The 22,495-nt window shown below is 42.0% G+C and overlaps 1 protein-coding gene across 1 annotated transcript in view; it reads left to right on the top strand.

The window, feature by feature from the left end:
- Positions 1-245: 245 nt before the first annotated feature.
- Positions 246-22,495, top strand: part of SH3BGRL2 (SH3 domain binding glutamate rich protein like 2) — a 61,618-nt gene continuing 39,368 nt past the window's right edge. Inside the window, exon 1 of the mRNA XM_077750274.1 lies at positions 246-566. Coding sequence (XP_077606400.1) covers positions 522-566 — 45 coding nt within the window. The 5' untranslated portion in view covers positions 246-521. The remainder of the gene's footprint in view (positions 567-22,495) is intronic.

Below are 22,495 nucleotides of genomic sequence, written 5' to 3'. Positions count from 1 at the left end.
GGTCTCCCTGCTCGAGCCAGTCTGTCCGGCGGTTCTGCGTGGGGATGCTCCAAATCACTAAACCACAACACAGAGCCTAAGCTTGGGCTCTGAACCAAGCCCTTTTGTCTAGTTTTCTTTCCCCCCGTCTCGCCAGGATCCTCGCCACCCCTCGTCAGAGCCTCGCCCCAGCCTCGGGCTCGTCTCGAGCCACCTGCGCGTGTGCGCTATTGTCACGCAGTAAGGAGGGGCTGCAGTGAGCTCAGTCCACCAGGCACTCCAGGGAGAGACCGAAACTACAACTCCCATCACGCCCCGCAGCCTGCGCCCTCCTCCTCCTCCCCTCCCCCCTCGGCCAGCGGCCGGGAGGCTCTGGGCTTTTATCTGCGGACCGGCGGGAGGGAGTCAGGTCCCCGCGATCTTCCCCGACCCTTGCGCTCTGCCCAGCGGCGGCGGCGGCAGCTCTTAGCCGGGTTTTGCCTCCGCGTCCCCGCTAGCCCCAACACCGCGGGGGCAGACGGTCCGTCCCGGAGTGCGAGAGGATGGTGATCCGCGTGTTCATCGCCTCTTCCTCGGGTTTCGTGGCGGTGAGCACAGCGGGGACTGGCAGCGGGCCAGGGTCGGGTCTGGGGGGCTCCAGCGCGCAGAGCGTGGGCCCTGCGGGAGGCGCGCAGCGCTTGCCCCTGCGCGTCTGGGTGCGCCGCGCGTTCGGACTGGGGAGCCCGCGCCGGGCAGGTGATCCATCACACTTGCACAACAATGAAAAGGGCGGAGGCAAAGGTGGATGGGGGACCCCAGCTCACCCACGGGCCCACTCATCCCGGCCGGAGAGAGAGAGACAGCGCAGCTTGGAAAATGGAGTCTGCGGGAAGCCCCCAGCTCCAGTAGTGTGATTTGGGAATTTGGGGAAGGGGTAGTCTGAGAGCTCCGGGGTCCCGCCTCCCTTGGTGTTAGTTCTTCCCGATGTGGGACATACAGCCTGGTTCTATTTTGTGTAACCAGCTTTTATTTAAGCTACTTGGTTTGCTAACCTAGTTCCTGAATGAAACAAGTTTAAGTAGTAATTGCTTTTCACCCTCCCTTCCTTTCCACCCAGTACACTAGTTTAAACCTGCGCAAAGAGAACTGTAAAACTAGGTTTGTCCTGTTGTGCCAGGATTTTGTTTGTTTTGTCCTTTTTTTTTTTTTTGCCTGGGATGCTCTGAATTTTTTCTTTATGTAAATGTGTGTGCTTGTTTTCTTTCCCCTTGTAGTGCAGTGGTCAGTTTCATCTTGAGAATGTATAAAGTGTGGTTTCTCTAATTATTTTAAGCTGTGTTTGGTCGATATTCTGGCTTTTTTATTTTCTTAGGAAGAATTTTTTAAGAAGAGAAAAATAGCTAGATGTCAGACTGTAAGGAAAAATGCATACTTGATAGAGCCTATAGAGCAAGACATGTAACAGTATGTTTTACATGATTATTAAAACTTGGTTTCCTTAGTGGGAGTTAAGCTGTAGATTTAAGAGGTTCCTTGGTGAAGTATATAATCAAATACATCAAAACTGCAATATTGATTGCTTAAAATTTGGTCAGTTGCCTGCCCAGCAACGAGATTGTCCCAAAATTTGTTTCTGAAGCAGGTGGGATGGAGGATGGAATAAAATAGTGTTTGTAAATCCTTATAAATCATGGAGACTTTTTATTTAAAAAGAAAGCGACACTGTAGTACAAAAAAAGACCTCTTTTCATTAGGAATAGATGGGAAACTCCCAACTTATCTTTGTATGCAGGCATGTGGTGGACCCCATATTTCTGATAGTTTTAGTATTTTTAGTTATTTGTGGTTGCTTAGTCATTCCTCTTTTACAGATTTGTCTACCGAACTACAACTTCATGTGTATGGAAACACATTGTTTTGTGGATAGATTTTTTTTTTTTCAAATGCGCTAAAGAAGAATGCTATAAACTTTTTGATTTCACACCAACTTGCATGCTCAATAATTGTTCTGATAGCATTTTAATGATTATGGAAGGGCTGATCTATACTATTAAGACGCCTAGGTTAGTCTGGACAAGTCAAAGTCAAAACTTCAGGCAGTTACTTGGCTTATCCTATCAGCAGGTAATATACAAGATAGCTCTGGAATTTTGCATCTCTATTTCCTCAAATCCATTAACATTTATTGCTGGCCTGCTGTGTCCTTTTTTAATTTTAAAGTTACTGTTAAGTGTTTTGCCCATGAAGCTGGATTTATGAGACCTAAGTTTTAATGCCGAATCTGGCTGGTGGGTGTAAGCTTGGATAAGGTGCTCCATCTCTGCCTGAGTTAGATTGAAGGATTGTGATGAGTCACTCAGAATTACATTCTAGCTTTAAATGGCTTTGACTTCATCAGTTGGGTAAATGTGGATAAATCCTTGTAACAGTGTCTTTTACTTTAAATTTATACACGTTAGCCGCAAAGCGAATTCATTTTTTTCCCCTTTTTTATTTTTAATATAATTATTGTCAAATTGACTAACATACAGTATGTAAAGTGTGCTCTTGAGTTTTGGGGTAGATGTCCGTGGCTCATCACTTACATGCAACACCCAAGTGCCCATTCCAACAAGTGCCCTCCTCAATGCCCATCACCCGTTTTCCCCTCTCCCCCACCCCGAAGTGAGTTTATTCTTTTCCTTTGGTTTTGTACTGTGATGTCTCAGGTCCCGTCACTGCTCTCCCTAGTAGTATGTGTTCTGACATGGTTTGATTTGAGCTAGAAGACATAATCTGTTATATATACAGCCCATAAACAGTAATTCTCTATCTTAATGGACCTAACTTTTTTAGGTCTCAGATGATCCTCCGTCACTCGAGTAGCTCCAATTATAATATTATCTCCTATGTTAATACACAGGTTTTTTTGTAATTATGTAATAGTGATACTTTTGGTGATGATAAGTTTATGCTTATATGCAAGAATAATGATTTCTAAGAGATAATGAGGTTGTTTAGGTTAACTGTTGGTCTGGGGAAGCTAACAGGGCTTATGGCATTCAGCTATATTAAAGCTTTGATGGCATAGCCATAATGTTCTTCTTCCGGCAGTGTTATGTTGACCATTGGCCCTGTTTATTTGGTAGCCAACTGTGACTAGCAAGTGCGTGGGAGAACAAATAATTTGATTTCCAAGTTGGTTTAGTTCTAGCCGAAGTTTATGAAACCATAAGGAAGGAATGTAACTAGAAGTTGACTTTGCTAAGTGGGTTCCTGTTATTTTCAAAAAGGTATTCTGCCTCCATCAGCAAGAGATTTAAACAGTCTACTTAGAGACTATTCTCATACCTTGGTTGACTTCTCTGAATTCTCCAGCTTCAACACATAGTGGTATTTGGAATAATTAACACCAAGCGGTGGCTGCCCTTTTATCCTCTCCGGCTCCAGGTAAAATCTGCTTTTACTAGGAAATAGAAGAGACGCCACATTAGTATGCCATGGATGCGTAAAAATCAGATTTCGTATGCAGCTGATTTGCATGTTGCTGTCATTCATATTGTCGTGAAGGACATTTAATTAGTCCTAAGAAAATAGTATATTCTAGAATTGCCATTTTAAAATTTACTTTATTCCAGTTGTGTCCCTGAAAGGGGGTGGGGGAAGTCTTGGTGACTTTATTCAGGAAATACATTGATATGACTTATTAATTTAAAAATACTGAAATCAGTCAATTATTTCATTCATTCATTATTTTTTTTTTCATTCCGCAAGTATTTTCCAAGGGTCTGCTGCTTGCTTGGCTCTATTCTTGGTCTTGTGGGGAATTGGAAGAGAACAGAGGATGTAGTCTCTGTCCTCACAGAATTTAGGTGGCGACTGGGTGAGGAGATAAGATAGTGAAGCTGAAACCACCAGTAATAAAGTACAGCCCAAGGACACTTGCTTCCTTCAGAACACATTATCAGAGATAGAAATAATATAAGGGCTGAGGGATACATTGCAGAATGTCAGATAAGGAGGAAATGTGCCAGAAATCATAAAATATGCATGTGGGAGCCTTAGGCAGATGGCAGGGATAGGAATTGAGTTAGATTTGGAGCTAGGGAGAGAGTGCAGGGCCCACCTTGTTCAGGCTGGAAAGGGAGGAGCTTTGGGTAGAAGAAGGCGGGCAGCACATGTCTCCATGGACCTCTTTTGAGGACAGAGTGGACTTTAAGTGATGACAAACTCTGTAGTGCTCAGCACCTCAGAGATGTCTTCAGTATCTGCAGCGTGCATGCTGTCCCGCGTCTTTTGTCCCCAGGTAACAAGGGGCTCTCTGGCTGGAAGGGACCCCTGGTATGTAATTTTAGAAAAACCTTACCCCTCTGCTTAACTAAAATATCTCTAAAAATAAGAAATAAAATCTTTGAATCTTCGTTAAAGTTTCTGGGGTCGGCTGTTAGAGCTGGAAGAAAACCTAAAGGGATTTTCTAGTGAAGTCCAACCACCTAAAATCATAGAGAAGGAAATTTGGGCTTGGAAATTAAGTGGCTTATCCTGAGGTCATTTGTGTCACTCAGTGCAGATCTGAGGGTTAAACAGAAAGCAGGTCTTCTGACTCCTGAATGTATTCATTCCTGTGTCAGTCAGCAATGCATTCATTGATGCATCCGTTGACCCTTGAATTCATCAAACAATCATTGAAAACCTACTAAGTACCAGGCTCTGTGTTAGGTGCTATTAGGTGATAGGTGTATGTGAGGTCAGAAGAACATACTTAAACTCTGGCCTTAGGGCACAAATCAGTACTTACTCTACAGCCTCAGAGCCTTGGGATGCAAACCATTTAAATGAGGAGAATGAAGGACTGATGCGGGCTTGGGCAGTGTTTCCATGAAGCAGAGTGAAATGAACAGTATATCCTTGCATGCTGGAGAGGGACCATCACTGGGGGCAAAAGATATAAAGAAATTAGAAGCAAAGTTGGAAAATATAGGGCTTTGCCCAGGGCTGCCTCTATAGTTTCAAGTAGGGGTGAGAGGGGTGGGAGGAACACACAGAAGCTATGCTCAAAGTTGTTTTGATCTTTGCAACTGTAGAAGGCATACCCTATTGGTTTGCATGACTTACAACTTCTAAGCATTCAGTAAGTAGTGAAGCAGTTGCAGCTCCACCGAGCTTTACTGTGAGGAGGCCCCAGAAAGGAGTTCCAAGGCAGTTAAAGTCAGGATGTGACCATGTGGAACAGCCTAACACTGGGCAGTAGGAATTCCTAAGTGATTCTAAGCCAGAAGAGGCTAGTGAGGGTAAGCCTGGGTTTGTTAGCTTCTTTAGCTCATTGAATCTTCAGAATCACAGGGCAAGGTAGTATTTTTATTCCTGTTTTACAGATGAAGAAGCTGAAGTTCAATGCCCTGATAAGATCATACATAGTAGATGGTGGGATCCTGAGTTGACCTGTAGCTGGCAGTGGGTCCGACCTTTCCAGAGCAATTCTCAATGAGAGTACCAGGGATGCTTGACATCCTACAGGGGGCAGGACAGTCCCCCATAAGAACTGCCCATGCAGAATGCCAGGGGTACCCTTGCTGAGAAACAGTGCCGTAGAGCATTGGGAGTGAGGCTGTGGAGTGAGCTGAGGGAGGTGGGAGGAGATGAGAAATGACCAGGAGAAGCCGGAATAAGTTGGGGGAGCAAGGACTAGGATGTGATTATAAGGGAAGGTCAGGCTGGGAAGGTAAGTGCGTTGTTAATTTCCTAAGGGCTGCCATTAACAAAGTATCAAAACCGAGGGCTTAGACAAAAATTTGTCTCCCAGTTCTGGAAGCTAGATCAGGGTATGGGCAAGGGTGCCTCCGCCTTAGGGCTGTGAGGGAAACTGTCACGTGCCTCCCTCCTAGCTTCTGAGGTTTGCTGACAATCCGTGACATTCTTTGGCTTGTAGAAGTATCATTTTGCTATCTGCCTTCATGTTCACATGGTCTCCTTGTGTGTGTGTTGGTCGTGGTGTCCAAATTTCTCCTTTTTATAAGGACATGTTCACATTGAATAGAACCTACCCTAATGACTTTATCTTCATTGATCATCTGCAAAGGTCCTGTTTTCAAATAAAGTCACATTCATAGGTACGGGGGGTTAGGATTTCAGCATTTTTCGGGGAGCACAATTTTACCTATAACAATATGGAATATGAGTGTTGAAACACAAAGACTAATTAATGATATTTTCCCCCTTTAATTGGAAAGACTAGGTGAATTTCTTGAATCTTAATGTTAGCACCTGGGTGTGGAGTTATATGGAATTGTAGTCATGTGTAAGGTCTGTTGCTAGAAAGGGAGGTTTGTCAACATCCTAGCTGAAGACCTGATCTCAGGTTTTCTAGTTTATTTTACTGTTTCCCAAATTTGATATTTTCCCATTCTACAATAATATTCTAAACTTGGAAATAGAAATATAATCAAGGGCATGGACTCTTTTTTTTCTTCACATTTTATTTTTATTTATTTATTTATTTTTTTATTATATATANTTGATCCATTCATCTGTTGATGGACACTTAGGCTCTTTCCATGTTTTAGCTATTGTGGAGAGTGCTGCTATGAACATTGGGGTACATGTGCTCCTACAAGGGCATGGACTCTTATGAAATTAGGAGCTTTTTATCCATTTGTATTGGAATATTTTCAGAAAATGTTTCTATTTATTTGAGGAAATGAAATTTTGACAGATATTTATGACAAGAAATTTAAGGTGGTTTCCATATTGTGGGAATTTAATAATATTTGAGTCTTGTTTTTCTGTGTTTTTCAATTTTTTGGTCAAAATCAGATGAGGAAAAGGGCACCTGGGTGCCTCAGTCAGTTAAGCGTCTGACTTCAGCTCAGGTCATGATCCACAGATCTTAGGTCTGTGGATTAGACCCCCCCCACCCCCACCCCACTGTGCTGACAGCCCAGAGCCTGGATCCTGCTTCAGATTCTGTGTCTCCCTCTCTCTCTGCCCCTTCGCTGCTCGTGCTCTGTCTCTCTGTCTCTCTCTCTCAAAAATAAACGAACAATTAAAAAAAATTTTTTAAAAATAACAGGAAAGGAAAACGATTGTAGTGGGAAAAAAAGGCAGTTCCATAAGAAGCAGTGTGAGATACCAAATTAAAAAATATTCCTTCTTAAGATGTTTTTCATGTTTAATTTATAAAAACATCTGAAATGAATCATGTTTTTGCCCCCAGTATAGTAGAAATGGGTGATAGAATAGAAAAAGTCTAGATTCTTAGTGAATGTTTCACTTTTTCCAAAATAAAAATTAGCATAACTTATGGATCATTATATATGAAAGTTTAAAATACTGTATTTTGAAATGCAGATTTTAAAATGGGACCAATAAATTATTGCTTTAATTGCTAAATGCCCATTTTTTAAAAAGTCACCCTCTAAACTCTAAACTCAAAAAGAGACCCTTTCAGGTTTCAGCAAATTTTCAGTAGGAGCTGTTTTAAAGGTTGCTCTGCAGAGTGAGTTAGAAACATACGTTATTGTGTCTTAATTTACATTCGTATGTACATTATTTTCCTGTGACTAGCTTTTGTTATGGTGTTTATGTGAAAAAAGAAAAAGGGTCTTAGGTTTCTAAATTAGAAATTTAGTGAAAACAGCTTCTTTTTCCCTATGAAATGGCAAATGCTTATTAATACTTGAGGGAAATTTTCCACTTCTGATCATATACAGTTGTCTTTTTTGGGTCGTCTTTCTAGGGATAGTTTAAAAACATGCCATGGGATCTTTCTGTTGAGTGATTGTTTAGACCCGCAGCGCCCAGCACTCACCATGGCCTGGCATGGAGGTGGTTGGGGCGGCTGTGGGAGGTGGCGCTTGGGGATTGGAAGCCTCTGGGCGGCTGTAACCCAGCAATGTTGTGTGAGGCAGTGCGGCTTCCCTTCTGTCCTCTCTCAAAAACAGGCTTATCTGAGTTTATCTGCCAGCACGGACTAATTGCTCAGGAACTATGGTAACTAAAATGAGTGTTGTTATTTCTTTTTATATTTGGTTAATTGGTCCAGAGTCTCAAAAATAAATCGACCTAGGAAAAGCACCTTTTGGGCTCCTGACAGCTTTGCTGTAGCACTTGAAGCTCCACTAGATGCTGGCAGCTAGAGGTGCCTCTACCAACAAACCCAGCTACTTTGAGGCTGGTGCAGCCCCTGCAAGCCAGAGCTGGACCCGGTTCCCTTTGTTACCATGGACAGTTTATTCCTTGCTGAAGGGACTGAACGCTTTCGGGCGGGGTTAGTACCTGGAACAACCCCAAAGGGGGTTTCCTGGAACTGACCCCTGAAAGTGGAAGGGCAGGGCGTGGTGTATTTTAGGGTGTGTCTCTCCCTGTGGGACCTTTGTGGGCTCTCTGCCAGCATTGCTTCAGAGCTCCTGAAGCCGGAAATGCAATGTTGGCTGGGCCTGAGGGCAGAGGGGTTTAGGTACTTCAGGATGTGGTTCCATATCCTACCAGCGAGGGCTCAGATCTGGAATTGGCTTTTTGTCATCTTTGAGTGACTTTGGGAGGGGAGGGCTGAGAAGAGAGGCCCAGTTTAGTGACTTGCTTATTAACAGGTCAGTTCAGTGGTATTTGGTGAATACAAATATATGTAAAGTCAGCAGATATTACTGCATACCAATCCTATATTTAAAAACAAAACAAAGCAGAACAACAACAACAACAAAAACCCATAAAGCAACACAACCAATGTAGCTTTTGAGCTTTTTTTGAGTTTGTTTTCCTTTTGGAGTTACACAAGGAGTAGGAGTATGGTCTTCTTCATTCATGGCATTCCCATGTGATTTGAAGCTTACTGGTTCTCTGCTTTAGTAATTAAATTCATTACGAGAGTTCCTTGAATGGGAACTGGCTACTCCATCAGGCTGGGTTCCCAGGTGACAGAAGTTTTGGGTTGTGCTGACCTTTTATGATAAATAAACTCCTAACTAGTCAAAACAAGTATTTGGATTGAATATTTGCTGATTTATTTAATTCTGGAATTATCTAATATTCAAGCCAAGCACCTACTTCTGCCCCATCCTAGGATTATCTGTCATTGGAAGTCAGTATAGTTTCCTGGTTAAGGCAGGGGCTTAAATTTTTTTAACTTAATAAAATAAAATAATTTTTAAAATTATAACCTTGGATCTTTAATCATTGAAAAATAATGTATAGTACGTAGTACTTTCTAAGCCAAGGATGTATGCTGGTATAATTACAGAGTATTTATTTACTTACTTACTCAATTTTAATTTTAATTTTTTATTATTATTTTTAATTTACACCCAAGTTAGTTAGCATATAGCATAATAATGACTTCAGGAATAGAATTTAGTGATTCATCACTTACGTATAACACCCAGTGCTCATCCCAACAAGTGCCCTCCTTAATGCCCATCACCATTTAGCCCATGCCCCCACCTAACACCCCACCAGCAGCCCTCTATTTGTTCTCTGTATTTAAGAGTCTATTACAGTTTGACTCCCTCCCTGTTTTTATAGTATTTTTCTTCCCTTCCTTTATGTTCATCTGTTTTGTATCTTAAATTCCACATATGAGTGAAGGCATATTTGTCTTTCTCTGATGGACTTATTAGGATACACACTCTAGTTCCATGCACATTGTTGCAAATAGAAAGATTTCACTTTTAACCGTCGAGGAATATTCCATTGATTATATACCACATCTTCTTTATCCATTCATTAGTCAGTAGACAGTCGGGCTCTTTCCATATTTTGGCTGTTGTCAGTAGCATTGGTATAAACATCAGGGTGCATGTACCCCTTTGAAACAGCACGTCTGCATCCTAGTAGTGCAATTGCTGGGTCGTGGGGTAGTTCTATTTTTAATTTTTTGAGGAACCTCCATACTGTTTTCCAGAGTGGATGCACCAGTTTGCATTCCCATAATTTTAGAGTTTTTAGTAAATTTAGTATAAAAGAGATATAATTTGAGGTCATTTCCCAAACAAATCACTCTATTGGAATTCTTCTGTAATTTTTGAACATTTATAGGTACACAGCAGGTTGTGCATGAGTCACTAGACCATATTTATTCATTGCCTACAAAGTGCTTACTGGGGCGCCTGTGTGGCTCAGTCGGTTAAGTGTCTGACGTCGGCTCAGGTCATGATCTCACGGTTCATGGGTTCGAGCCCTGCATCGGGCTCTGTGCTGACAGCTAGCTCAGAGCCTGGAGCCCTGTTTCAGATTCTGTGTCTCCCTCTCTCTCTGCCCCTCCCCAGCTCATGCTCTGTCTCTCTCTGTCTCAAAAATAAATAAATGTTAAAAAAACAAAACAAAACACAAAGTGCTTACTTACTGTTGTATAGTTGGTCACTATTCTTTGCTATACCTACGGCATGAGTTTAGAGTCTTGGTTTGATTTAAGGCTTCCTATACTTAGCAAGTAGATCTCATCTCAAATGACAGCTTTGACTGATGGATGGTGGCTGCCTGGAGAGCTGGGAGAGGGGTCTTGGAGCTTTGTCAGGGATCAGCTAGAAAACAATGTGATTGATTGTTGACATCTGATCTGGCACCAGAAGAGGGAGGACCAGGGCTTATGCCACATATTTGCTAGCCCTGTCTTCGACTCTTCCAGACTTGCATAACTGAATGGAGAGTATTTTGAGTCTGTGAGTAAAAGGGAAAAGAAATATAAGACACCAAGTTGAATTGCTGGATAGATAATATTCTCTGCAAGCATCTCACCCCAAATCTAGGGGGAGGGGAGGGGAGAAGGGCGAGGATCTTTGTTTAATAAAAGTTAGTGAAGACAGTGATTATCATGACTGTGAAACTGAACACTGAATCTTGATTCTGTGAAATGTTTGTGGGGAGCTTCTCTTGTGGCTGATAGGCAGGTGGGTGGTGGTAAAAGAGATTAGGGGGCTTTGTGGGAGACATTGATAGACACAGAATGGGAGAAAGGCACTGGTTAGGTGGACTCTCGGATATGCCTGTCCACTTTGCTGAGCTTTGGAGCACTGGAAGGTCAGGTGTCAGGTGAACAAGTTAGTGTTTACCTGTGCCCAGAATGTGGTAGGATTTTTCCTCCAGGTTTTTACTCTTTATAATGTTCCTACAAACTGTTTATTATACCCATTTTTCAGCTGAGAATATTGGGGTACAGGGTGATTAAATAATATGCCTAGGATCATTTGGTTCAGTGAATCCAGATTTGAACCCCTCCCTGTCATAAGAGTTTGTGTCCAGTACTTTTATCCCATATTACCTACAAGAAAAGCCCCTGCTTGGAGGCCACTGAGAACCAGGGTCCTGGACACTCAGAAACAGGCTAGGATAACCATGTGTAAGCTCAAGCTAAAGAAAGGGGAAGGGGCAAGTCTGTTAAAGAGCAGTTCTGGGGACCCCCACTCAGCTGTTGAGCAGGTAATTGTAGCCATAGTGTCCTCTGCCTGCAAAAGCAATGGCTTTGCTTCTGCAGAGACAGATAAAAGCTACAAGGAATATGGGTTGGAATGGAAAGCTAATAATTTCATAGTAATTTTAATAGTAACAAGAACAACACCTACCATTCATACCATGTGCAGGAAGTACTCAAGGCTTTATGTTCGTTAATCTGTATTCCTCAAAGTAACTTGGCATAGTAGCCATTCATATTCATCCCCCACCCCCTTCACTCCGTCTAGTAGAATAGGAAACTGAAGCTCAGAAATTTCAAATAACTTGCCTTGTAGAATCGAGACAGTCCAGACACTAGATTTGTGCGATCCATTTTCCTAATGGCCATGTCCCAGAAGAAGGAGTCAGAGGTTAAAGAGAAATTGGAATAGACAGTGCTCTGAAGATACAGTTGAATGTTTCACTGAATGTCCTGAAACCAAATGTATGATTTACCTCAAATGCAGTTCTCTTGCTTTGTGTGATTGAGTAGAGCTGACTTGGTGTTGTTGAGCTGGAGCAAGCAGGATGGTATGGGAAGGTAATGGACTGACGTGGGAGAAGGAAAAGTTGGCCGGGATGGGATCAAGGACAGAGATATTTAATTTCTTGGGACCTACTGGGCAATACGAGATCTACTGGGACAAATGCAAGTGTGTCTGTCCTCTCATTCTTTCTGCTTGCAATTCTTGGTTCTTGGGAGATATTTTCTCCATGGGCTGATCATTCCCCTTTTTCTCCCCTGTAAATAATGTGTTTTTTTTGGGTGGAAAGAATATATCAGCATATTGCAGCCTACGGTGGGAGTTCAAGGCAAGAGTGGGTAGAAAGCGGGAGGCCAAAGGCTGGGCTGTTGGTGGCTATAGGGGAGGAAGGAGGGCCTGTGAGGGTGCACATCTCCTCTGTGTGTAAGAAGTGGATGTGGTCACCATGCACAGGAAGGCGGGAGGGTCCATGGGAGCGGGAGTACACTTATACACCTCATTCTGCCCAGTTTAATAATTCTAATCTTTGCACTTTGCTAATTGTCAGCTGTCCCTCTTTCTAAGATCAGATTCTTTACATGTAATTTACTGAGGGAACCTCATGAGTACAGTTCGTAAAGCAATTTGTGTGGTACAAGCAAGATGATAAGTGGTAAGAATGCAGATTTGAGGAGTAGAAAGACCTGGGTTCAAATAATGGTTCTGGTGTCCTAAGTGGCAAGGTGGCTTAGCAGGTCTTTTAACTTCCCTGGATCTCAGTATCCCCACTTGTAAAGTTGTTGGAGCTTACTGATAAAGCAGCCATTAATAATAGTATAGATTTCATTTATATTTAAGTTTACAGTGATTCTCTGGTCTTTTGTGAATCTTCAACTCTAAATAAGCTATTAAGATTCCATTAAGGAAAAAGATTATTGTTATTGTTAGACAATGATATAGTTAGACAACTGAGTCTGAGTTCAGGAACTCAGATGGAACACATCTGTAGGAAGACCTGAAACTGACATTGTGTATTAGGCTTAGGATAGGCTAGAGGTCACAGTCTAGTTGCAGAGGCTAGAACCCCTTCTTTTTTGAGTTAACACAGTGTTTTAAAATAGTTTTGAGCCAAAGAGTTGAAATGTTGGGCGATGTCTTTCTTACATATACACAGTCTAGCATTCCTACTCTTCTTGAGACATCTGAAGATTTCTTCACCCCGGTACCTCACTGTATCATGACACGGATCTATCAAAGTTGATTAGTGGTGGCCCCTTCCATGGGGCATGTGCCCTTGGGGTCTTCATGCCCCCTACCATTCTTGCTGTCTTCCCAACTCTGAGCCATTTGTTACTGAGCTTGTGCCGTTATTTTTCCTATAGTAGGAAGTATTTCTTGGCATGTATGTTAATCAAAATCGGAAACCACAAGATTATATTGAGAGGGTTATTTATGTTTTGTGAAGAATTGAAGCCAATGAAAGTTTTTTCTTTTCTTTTTTCTTTTTGTGGAAAGAAGGTAATAATAGTTCTAAATGGTTATTAGGTGCCTGTTGATTTTATTCCTTTATGTTGACTACCTGACTACTGTGGCATTTGAATGTTTGACTCTATGAAACCTAACTATTACGAGAAGTAAGAGTGTCTATTTCCTATCTGTACTTGGCGACGGCCTTTCAGTCACTCTAACCTCAGAATTGCTGCTTGAAGTCATTAAACTTTAGGACAGAACTTCCTGGAAAAGCTTAAAAATGAAGTTGATCATACGCTATGCCAAGTTTTATCACCAGTGTCCCAGTATCCCTGTTGACATTTAGGTCTAGGTAATTCTTTATTGTGGGGTCGTCCTGTGCCTTGCAGACACAGTCTACCCACTAGGTGCTAATAGTGTTCTCTGTGCAGCTGTGACAATGAAAAATGTCGTACCTGGTTGAGCTCCCCTGCTCTAATCTTAGCAGAAAAGAAATGCTCACAAAGAGAAGACTTTAAAACTGGAAGGAACTGAAGAGATCATTTCATTCATCTTTCTCTTCTGATGGGGTGTGAGCCATTAAATTACTTGTTCAAGTCTACACCGCTTGTCCTGATACTTTAGAACAGTGCAACATGGACCTAGAATACTGCATTGGGAATTGGGAGACTGAATCTGGTTCTGGTGATGCCATGTTTTTTTATTTATTTATTTATTTGGTAAGCTCTGTGTCCAACATGGGGCTTGAACTCACAACCCCGAAATCAAGAGTCACATGCCCTACTGACTCAGCCATCAAGTTTCTCCCTCCCTTTTTTTTTTTTCCAGTGATGGCATTTAATCAGCTTTATGTTTTTAGACAAGAAACTTAGCTTCTCTGGCCTTTAGGTTTCTCATCAGGCTCTAACTGTTGTTTTTAATTGAGATATAATTCACATACCATAAAATTGACCCTTTTCAATTGTACATTTCGGTGGGTTTTAGTATATTCCCTATATTATCACCACTGTCTAATTCCAGAACCTTTTCTCACCTTAAAAACAAACCCATGACCATTAGCAGTCACTACATTCCTTCCTTCTCCCAGCCCCTGGCAACTGCTAGTCTCCTTTCTGTCTCTATGGATTTGCTTACTGTGGACATTTCATATAAATGGAATACCACAATATGTTGCCTTTTGTGTCTAACTTCTTTCACTTAATGTTTTAAAAGTCCATGTATATCATAGTATGTATCAGTACTTCATTTCTTTTTATGGCTGAATAATATTTCATTGTCTGAATATACCACATTTTGTTTATTTGTTCAAAAGTTGATGGACATTTGGGTTGTTTCCACTTTTGGCCTATTATGAATAATGCTGCTGTGAATATTTGTGTAATCATATGTTTTCAATTCTCTTTGACGTATACCTAGGAGAAGAATTGGTGTTTCATATGGTAACTCTATGTTTAACACTGTGAGGAATTGCCAAGCTGTTTTCCCAAGTGGCTATGCATCTTCTATTCCTACTAGCGAAGTGTGAGGGTTCCAGTTTCTCTGCATCCTCACCAATACTCGTTATTGTCTGCCTTTCTTACTATAACCATTTTAGTGGGTATGTAGTGGTATCTCAGTGTGGTTTTGATTTGCATCTCTCTAGTAACTAATAATGTTGATGCTTTTTAAGAACTGGTTCAGATCCTTCTTTTGAAGAGCTCTTCTAGCTTTGAATTTTTAATTACTTCCTTGTATTTCACATAAGAACCAATGTGAATAACACAGAATTGAGCCTTTAGGTATATATATATTATAGAAATTAATTGGGCTAATTAGTTCCCATATATTTATGAGTACCATATATTGCACAGGGTTTGGCCATATTCAGGATGCAGAATGAATATATGGCATGGTCCTTTCCCATCCCAGATAACAACTAATCTGACTGGGGAGATAAGATGAACATGGAAAACAGAGGCAATACATATGGAATATCATGCTGAAATTATCTATCTTGTAGGTGAGTCTCAAGGGCAGGTATATTTATTTGGACGGGGACAAAGAAAGTCATATCAGAGCTAGACAAAAAAATAGCATCCTTTTTTGAGTTGGGAAGGTGACTATTATTAAGATTCTAGAAAATTTCACTTAAACAAAAGTTGCCAGTGAATGGGGAGCCTGGGTGGCTCAGTCGGTTAAGCCTCCGACTTCGGCTCAGGTCATGATCTCACAGTTTGTGGGTTTGAGCCCAGTGCTGACAGCTCAGAGCCTGGAGCCTGCTTTGGATTCTGTGTCTCCCTCTCTCTTTGTCCCTCCTCCACTCATGCTCTCTCTCTCTCTCTCTCAAAAATAAATAAACATTATTAAAAAAAACAAAAACAAAAAAATAAATAAAAGTGGCCAGTGGAAAATTAAGATTTTTTCCCCTATTTTGTAGGGGCTTGTGAACTGGAATAGATGTTACCCTTTCTGTTTCTTTTTTGTCAAAAGATTGAATTTGATTTGTGTATCTGTGCTGCCCTTTGTTTTAGACTAGCTGACTCCTTTTCCACCTGCATGTATTTCCCCTAGCCTGAGATCAAGACAAATAGAAGCACTGTAGTTAGTTCCATAGTACTGTTTCATTAGCAAGGTTGGTTTTAATAGATAATTAACAGGGATGAGATGATTAATAATTCACTTTTTGAATTCCTTTTCCATTAAAGGGGAGAAATAGGCTTCATCCTTTTAACGAGATTAAGTCTGTGTGTTAGGTGCAGTGAGCTTCGAAAAATCTCCTTGACTCCCGATAGCTTACAGCTTCAAGGCCCAACTTTTTGGCCTGGCATTTTGGGCCTTCTGTGATGTGATTCTCACCTACCTTTGCAGCATTTTCTCTCTCTGTTCCTTTGAGTACCATATAAATACACCAGGCTTTTATACCTTCTGCCTTCTGTGCCTTTTTTCTTAACATCCATTCTGCCTGTGCTCACCCTGCATTGTGACAGATTCCCCTCCTTTCTTTGAAGCCCTCCCATTTCCCAGTGAAGTCTCCCCCATGGGCCTCCTTGTCTCCTCCTCCCTCCAGTTTGGCTGTAGAAGCAGCCCTCCATGGTGCAGCCTGAGGAACTGCTGTCCTGGGGCCTCAACACATTCCACCCTTGGTTAGAATTATCTTGTACCCAGGTTGTTTGAACTACAAGTTCTAAGTTCTTGGAGGTCAGCGCTGTTCATTCATCTTTTTATACCTGCATGGTTTCCTATTAGAGAGCTTGGCATGTAGCATTTATTGAATGGATGAAAAAGAAATATTGTTTCTGTAGCTTCTGCATCAAAAATATCAAGCTTATCAAGAGTTCAAGACCATGTGGGAGTGGGATGGGTATGGAACTTGTACTTGGAAAACAAAAGGCTGTGAGGGACAGGATTTATAGGTTTCCCCCGCTATCCGAAAGTCGAGCATTCTTATGAAACACTCCATAAGCTGAAATGGCATAAAGCGAAGAAGCAATTAATTAATTAATTACCGTTAATCTATATGAAAAAACATTGAGTGTTTCCAACCCCTCCCAAAATAACCTCTCTTAGCCATTTTTGATACCTTAAGACACATCTTGCTAACAGATGCACAAAATAAATAGAGATAAAGCCCAGATGCTCACAGACACAGTTCAGAGCTGTGGCGGCCTGAATCGGAGCTGCGGAGTGTATGTAGTTCCGGGGAAGGAGCCTGGGGGTGCCGCTCTCACTGCTGGGGTGCGTTCTGTTTCTGTAAAGTCTCCCTGCACAACAAAATGCTGAATGCTGTTTTTGCTTTTTGCCTTTTTCATAAAGGTGAAAATCATCTTTGGATTTCTTTCAGTTAGTGAAAAGATGTGCTAATGTAGGTCTTTCATGAAAGTGAGGTGGCGTAGTGTGAACTTTCAAAACGTGGGGATACCTGTATTTTATTGCTTTTTAAATACGAGGCATGAAGAGTCTATGTTATTAGAGATAGTTTTGGTATAGTATTACTCCCCTTATGCGTATATCAGAATTCTCGATCCCCCATGTGGAATGAAGCCGGAGCCCTGGCAGGAAGCAGAGGGGCCTCTGAGAGGCTCTTCCACATACTGTGGGGCTGGGCTGGGGGCCCGGGGGCCCGCCCTTCAGAACCCCACCTCACACAGCTGGGTGACATAGGCCACAGCAGTGTTCTCAGTGCCACTGAGGACCCACAAAGGGAAGCTCTGAGAAAGGACAGCTGCCTCCTGGAGGCAGACCTGGAGAATTCTGGAAGCACAGTTGCGGGCTCTGGTTGGTATAGAGTAAAATAACAGAGTTTTACACATAAGTGGGCTCGGAGAATGTCAGTGTACCACATCAAACTACAAAAAATGGATTATAATGATGATTCTTCATCCAGAACAGATTAAATCAGGTTTGGCATGTTTTGCTTTGACGTACTCTGCTAAACAATGCAGGAACACATGTGGTGCCTTCTAGAAAGATTTCCAAACTAAAAATAGTTTAGAATAAAGTCAAAATAAATTAGTGTTTGAAGGGATGAGCTCCAGTTATACAGAAAACCACAATCTCCAATTCCAGGAGAAAGTAGCTTATTCGCTCTTACCTCTGTCCCTCTTGTTGCCCCCCTCTCTTGCCTTCCATGTGCTTTCTCTCTGCCTTCCGATGGAGCACCTACCTGGGGATCCTTTCCCCCAGCATCCTAGGAGCCATTTAATTTATATTCCTTCCTTTTAGACTTCTGATACTGGACTTTTGTTCTTTGCATACGTGTTCCTGAGCATCATAGCCTTGCCCCCGACACCTTCCCCACACAGTCCTGACCTGGCCCTGTAGACACTCCTCTGTGACTTCCAGTTTCATACGGATTAGTTGTTGGGAAGCCCTGTCTCCCTCCACCCCCCACTGCAGCAAATTAGAGACTTGGTTTTGTCACCTGTATTCCTTTAGTTCCTAGGGCAGCCCGGCACATTGCACGGTCTCCACAAGGTGTCAGAAACTTCTGTATGTAAACAAAGACTCCTTGACCTTTTAAAGAGACTTTGGTTTTTCTTTGCTCTGGCTCTCTGTGGATGGCACACTCTCTTTTTCTCTGGCCCTCTCCCTCTGTCCCCCCCCGCCCCCGTGCCTGCCCCCTAAGAGTCTCCTCTCTCTCTCTCTCTCTCTCTCTCTCTCTCTCTCATTCTCCTTTGTTAATTTACCCGCTTACTCTCTTGAGTCAAGATGGAATGGAGAATTACATGGCTGAAGATACAAAGAAATTTGCGGTGGAAGCACCAGGATTTGCAGGCACTCTTTAAGACTTCATCTTACGTGATGCAGGACTTAGGGTCATGTGTGGGAAAGGTGCGTGCCTGTGGAGATCTGAGAGAGCTATGAGAGTTCTCAGTGGCAGTTGTGTGGACCTGAAACCTAATCAAGCGTGTAGCTGAAGCTAGATGGTTGGAGTTTTTAGCAGAAACGGCACATAGCTTTCCTCAGTAGCCCAAAGAGGGAGGATTAAGCTGATGACATGGCTAACCAACATAGGACAGGTGCACAGAATGCAGATAAGAGTATCCAGACTTTCTCTTAGAGGTAGGATTTTGTGCCTGTAAAGGAAGTGTGGACTCATTATATGATGCCTTATAAAATGTAATTGTGAAATGATCTGGTGTCCCCCAAATTGCTTTTCAAATGTAAGTAACAGTGGTTTCTTGATCATCTCTTAGGATCACTTTCCACACAATTGAGGATTAACTGATGTAGAAATAAGAACAATGTATTCAAAAGCACAGTGTGTACGGAGTAGCATCTCCGGCCACTGATAATGATGTGGCCTTTGGCTGAAGGCCGGTAATTCTTGCCTGTGGAAAATATTGTCCTCAGCAGGATTTCCTCCTTACTACGGAGGATTTTGACTGTTAGAGCAAGTTTTGCTAGACCAGCTCTTCTGTATAGTATCCTCTAATCAATAGGAGGCAGGTGTAGGAGCAATTGTGTGTAATTTTCATAGTCTTATAAAATAGTGGCATCCTGAATTCATATTTTATACTTGACTTTTTTCTTTAAGGAACTAAAAATATAATATTGACAGAGAATGTAAAAACAAACCAAGCACATCTTTCATTCCATTTGATAATGTTTTGTTATGGCCTCACCTTGCTAAGTAATACAAGGTTTTTTTTCTAATTTTTAATGTTTGTTTATTTTTGAGAGACAGAAAAATAGCATGAGAGTGGGAGGGGCAGAGGGAGAGGGAGACACAGAATCTGAAGCAGGCTCCAGGCTCTGAGCTGTCAGCACAGAGCTCAATGCAGGGCTCGAACCCACAAACTCTGAGATCATGACCTGAGTCGAAATCAGACACTTAACCAACTGAGCCACCCAGGCGCCCCACAAGTTTTTTTTTCAATGCAAACCAAAAGTGGTTTAATACACATGTTGCTGGAGAAATTAGTTAAAGCTATTTACATGGCATCAAGAAGGTGGGAAAGGAGACATATTACTGACAGGTATGTGATGAACAGCTCTTCTGAAGCTACCCTACTGACTCCCATTGGGGATGCACATGTGACGCTTTCGTGGTCTTCATCCTCCAGAGGAATGTATGGTTGAGGTGGGGAACATTGCAGACACATGCAGCTGTTACGAAACCGTGCCGGGCTGTATATCATTGTGTGCTGGGTTGGTGGTGACTAGGAGTATAATGGGAGTTTGGTGAAGAAGATGATCTGGGAAGGCAGTGGTTGGTGTAAGTCAGGATTTCTCAACCTTGGTACTACTGACATTTGGGGCTAGATGATTCTTTGTCACGGATGGCTTTCCTGTGCATTGTAGTATGTTTAGCAGCATCTCTGGCCACTGCCCACTAAATGCCACTAGTACTGCCCAGTTGAGAAAACAAAAAAATGTTTACAGACATCAACAAATGACCCTGGTGGGGGGACAAAATTGTTCCCAATTGAAAATCAATGGGTAGACATAGTTGAGCACACTCTAGATTTGGGGCTAAGCTGGGAAGAATAAATAGAACCTGGACAGGAAGTGTGGGTAATATGGGGATGGTGTTAGTTGCGAGAAGAACCATTTAACTAAGACCCAGTCAGTGTCTACATATGTCAGTCTTGGAGCAGGGCTACTCAGAGTATGATTTCTGGACCAAACTTTGTTGCTGATATTAGTACTCTAATTGAGGGTAAATATTTAGAAACTTTTATAGCAAATTTACAGAGCAATTTTATGGGTTTTTTTTTTGTTACAATAATAAAAACTTTAGGCTTCTCTCTTATTTTTACTTTTTAAGTAAACTCTCTGTCCAACATGGGGCTTAAACTCAAGACTCTGAGATCAAGAGTCACATGCTTTGCTGACTGAGTCAGCCAGGCGCCCCTAGGCTTCTCTTTTATATGTCTTTGTTATTTCATTTTTCTAGAAATTTATTTTCTGAAAGTATCGGTCTGGGACAGATTGGGACATTAAAACGAGAACAACCGCCAACTGGTCCTTTACCACTGATACTTTGAGAAGCATCAAGGCTGTGACCACACTGAATTTAGTGTGCATGGTGAGGAAATAAGACGGGCTAGGTATGGTTCAGATGGAACATGAAGTCAGACTGGTTTGTGAGATCTCGCAGGGCACCTGAGACATCTTAGACCCCATTCTCAAATCTTTTCGGGATGAACGAATGAACGAATGCCTGGAGAGCCTCCAAGCAGAGCAGAATGGACCTAGGAGTAGGGAAAAGGGATCCAGTGGTTATTTTGAGATGGGCGTGACTTTTGGAAGGGAATATTAATGTCACTTAACCTGTCTCTGTAGTTTTTGTCTTTCAGCTATCTGGTTATTTCCAGTTAGAAACCTTTTCTATTTACTTCCCTTGAATCATCATTTTGAACTAGTAATTGCCCATTTGAAACTTGAACTTGTGCATTTTAAAACCTGTGTGTCCGATTATGGGTGTCCTTTCCTTTTGGGATTTGTAACCACTTGAATGTCTTTGGCACAAAGTCACTTTTTTGATTATCTGGTGGTGCCTTTATCTGTACCTGAAAGAAAGAAAGGAAAGAAAAGCCTTTGCATTTTCTGTGAGTGAGAAAGGTCTGTGCCCTTTGTGGGTTTGTAGTGTGTTGGTGTGTCTGTGTCTCTACTTGTATTGGAGCGTCTTGTTTGGACCATCGATAGCACTGATGTGAGGTTTTGGAGGCTGACTGCTTAGCCAGTGGCCACAGGCCTGTGCTCATGTTTTCTCTAGAAGTTTGGAGAGCGTTAGTTTGCTGCGATTCCTTCTGCCACTTACTTTTCTTTCATTGGACACACTAAATATACATATTTTATCATCTATATCTGATCATTTCAAGATGTGTCATGTGTTTCTTGATACATTTGGTTTTTAAATATTAGCTGTTTGCTTACTAATATCTTGAAACTAATTGCATGAAATAATATGTGGGGCTTTGTAGTTTCACCTGGCATAATATAATGAGAGAAAAAGTTTTGGTTTCCCAACTCCTAAATGTAAATCATTTGGCAGAAGAGAGAAGTGGGTGGTGGGCTGGTTGTCAGGAGATGTGGGTTCCAGCCTTGAGTCCTGCTACTTACATAGTGAATCATTTTGGGTAAGTTACTTCGCTGACCTGTCTAGAGTGTCTCAGTTTTATCATTTTGTCAAAAGACTAGAGTGACAGGCAATTTGAATAATTGTAGGACAAATCTCTGATTTCAGGCTTGTGGTCCAGGCATCGGCAATTTCATATTTATTATTTCTGCAACTTCATCATTTGCTGACATAATATGCAAGGTCCTTTAAAGTCACAGAGGCACAGCATATGTTCCCCACCCTCCAGAATTTAAAATTCTGTTTGAAATTCTCATCTGCTTGACTAGATGAAACCCAATAGCTCTTCAACAACAAATGAATTTGAGTTGCATGTTCTCTCTAAGTTCAGAAGTGGAGAGTATTCTAGATGTGGGATGGTGCTGTGTGAGAGGTGGGCTGTAAGTTGGGCCTTGGAGGAAGAGTAGGACTTAAATGTTGAGAAGACGAGAAGGCATTCAAGGGAAGGGAGGTAAGGGTCAGTCACTGTGGGGAGGAAGTAAATGTGAGGAAGGGAGAGGTGGGAGATTGCATGAAGAAGCTGGGACCGCAAATGCCAGTCCCACACGCCTTGGCCCCCACAGCCTCCATCCTTCTCACTTGAGCACCTGGCAACCACTCATGTACTTTCTGTCTATAAATTGGCCTGTTCTGGACATTT

This window comes from Crocuta crocuta, unplaced genomic scaffold (genome assembly GCF_008692635.1).
Source record: "Crocuta crocuta isolate KB4526 unplaced genomic scaffold, BGI_CrCroc_1.0 scaffold9, whole genome shotgun sequence".
NCBI classification, from domain to species: Eukaryota; Metazoa; Chordata; class Mammalia; order Carnivora; family Hyaenidae; genus Crocuta; species Crocuta crocuta.
The sequence above is the reverse complement of the archived record's forward strand: the minus strand, read 5'-3'. Positions and strand labels throughout refer to the sequence as shown.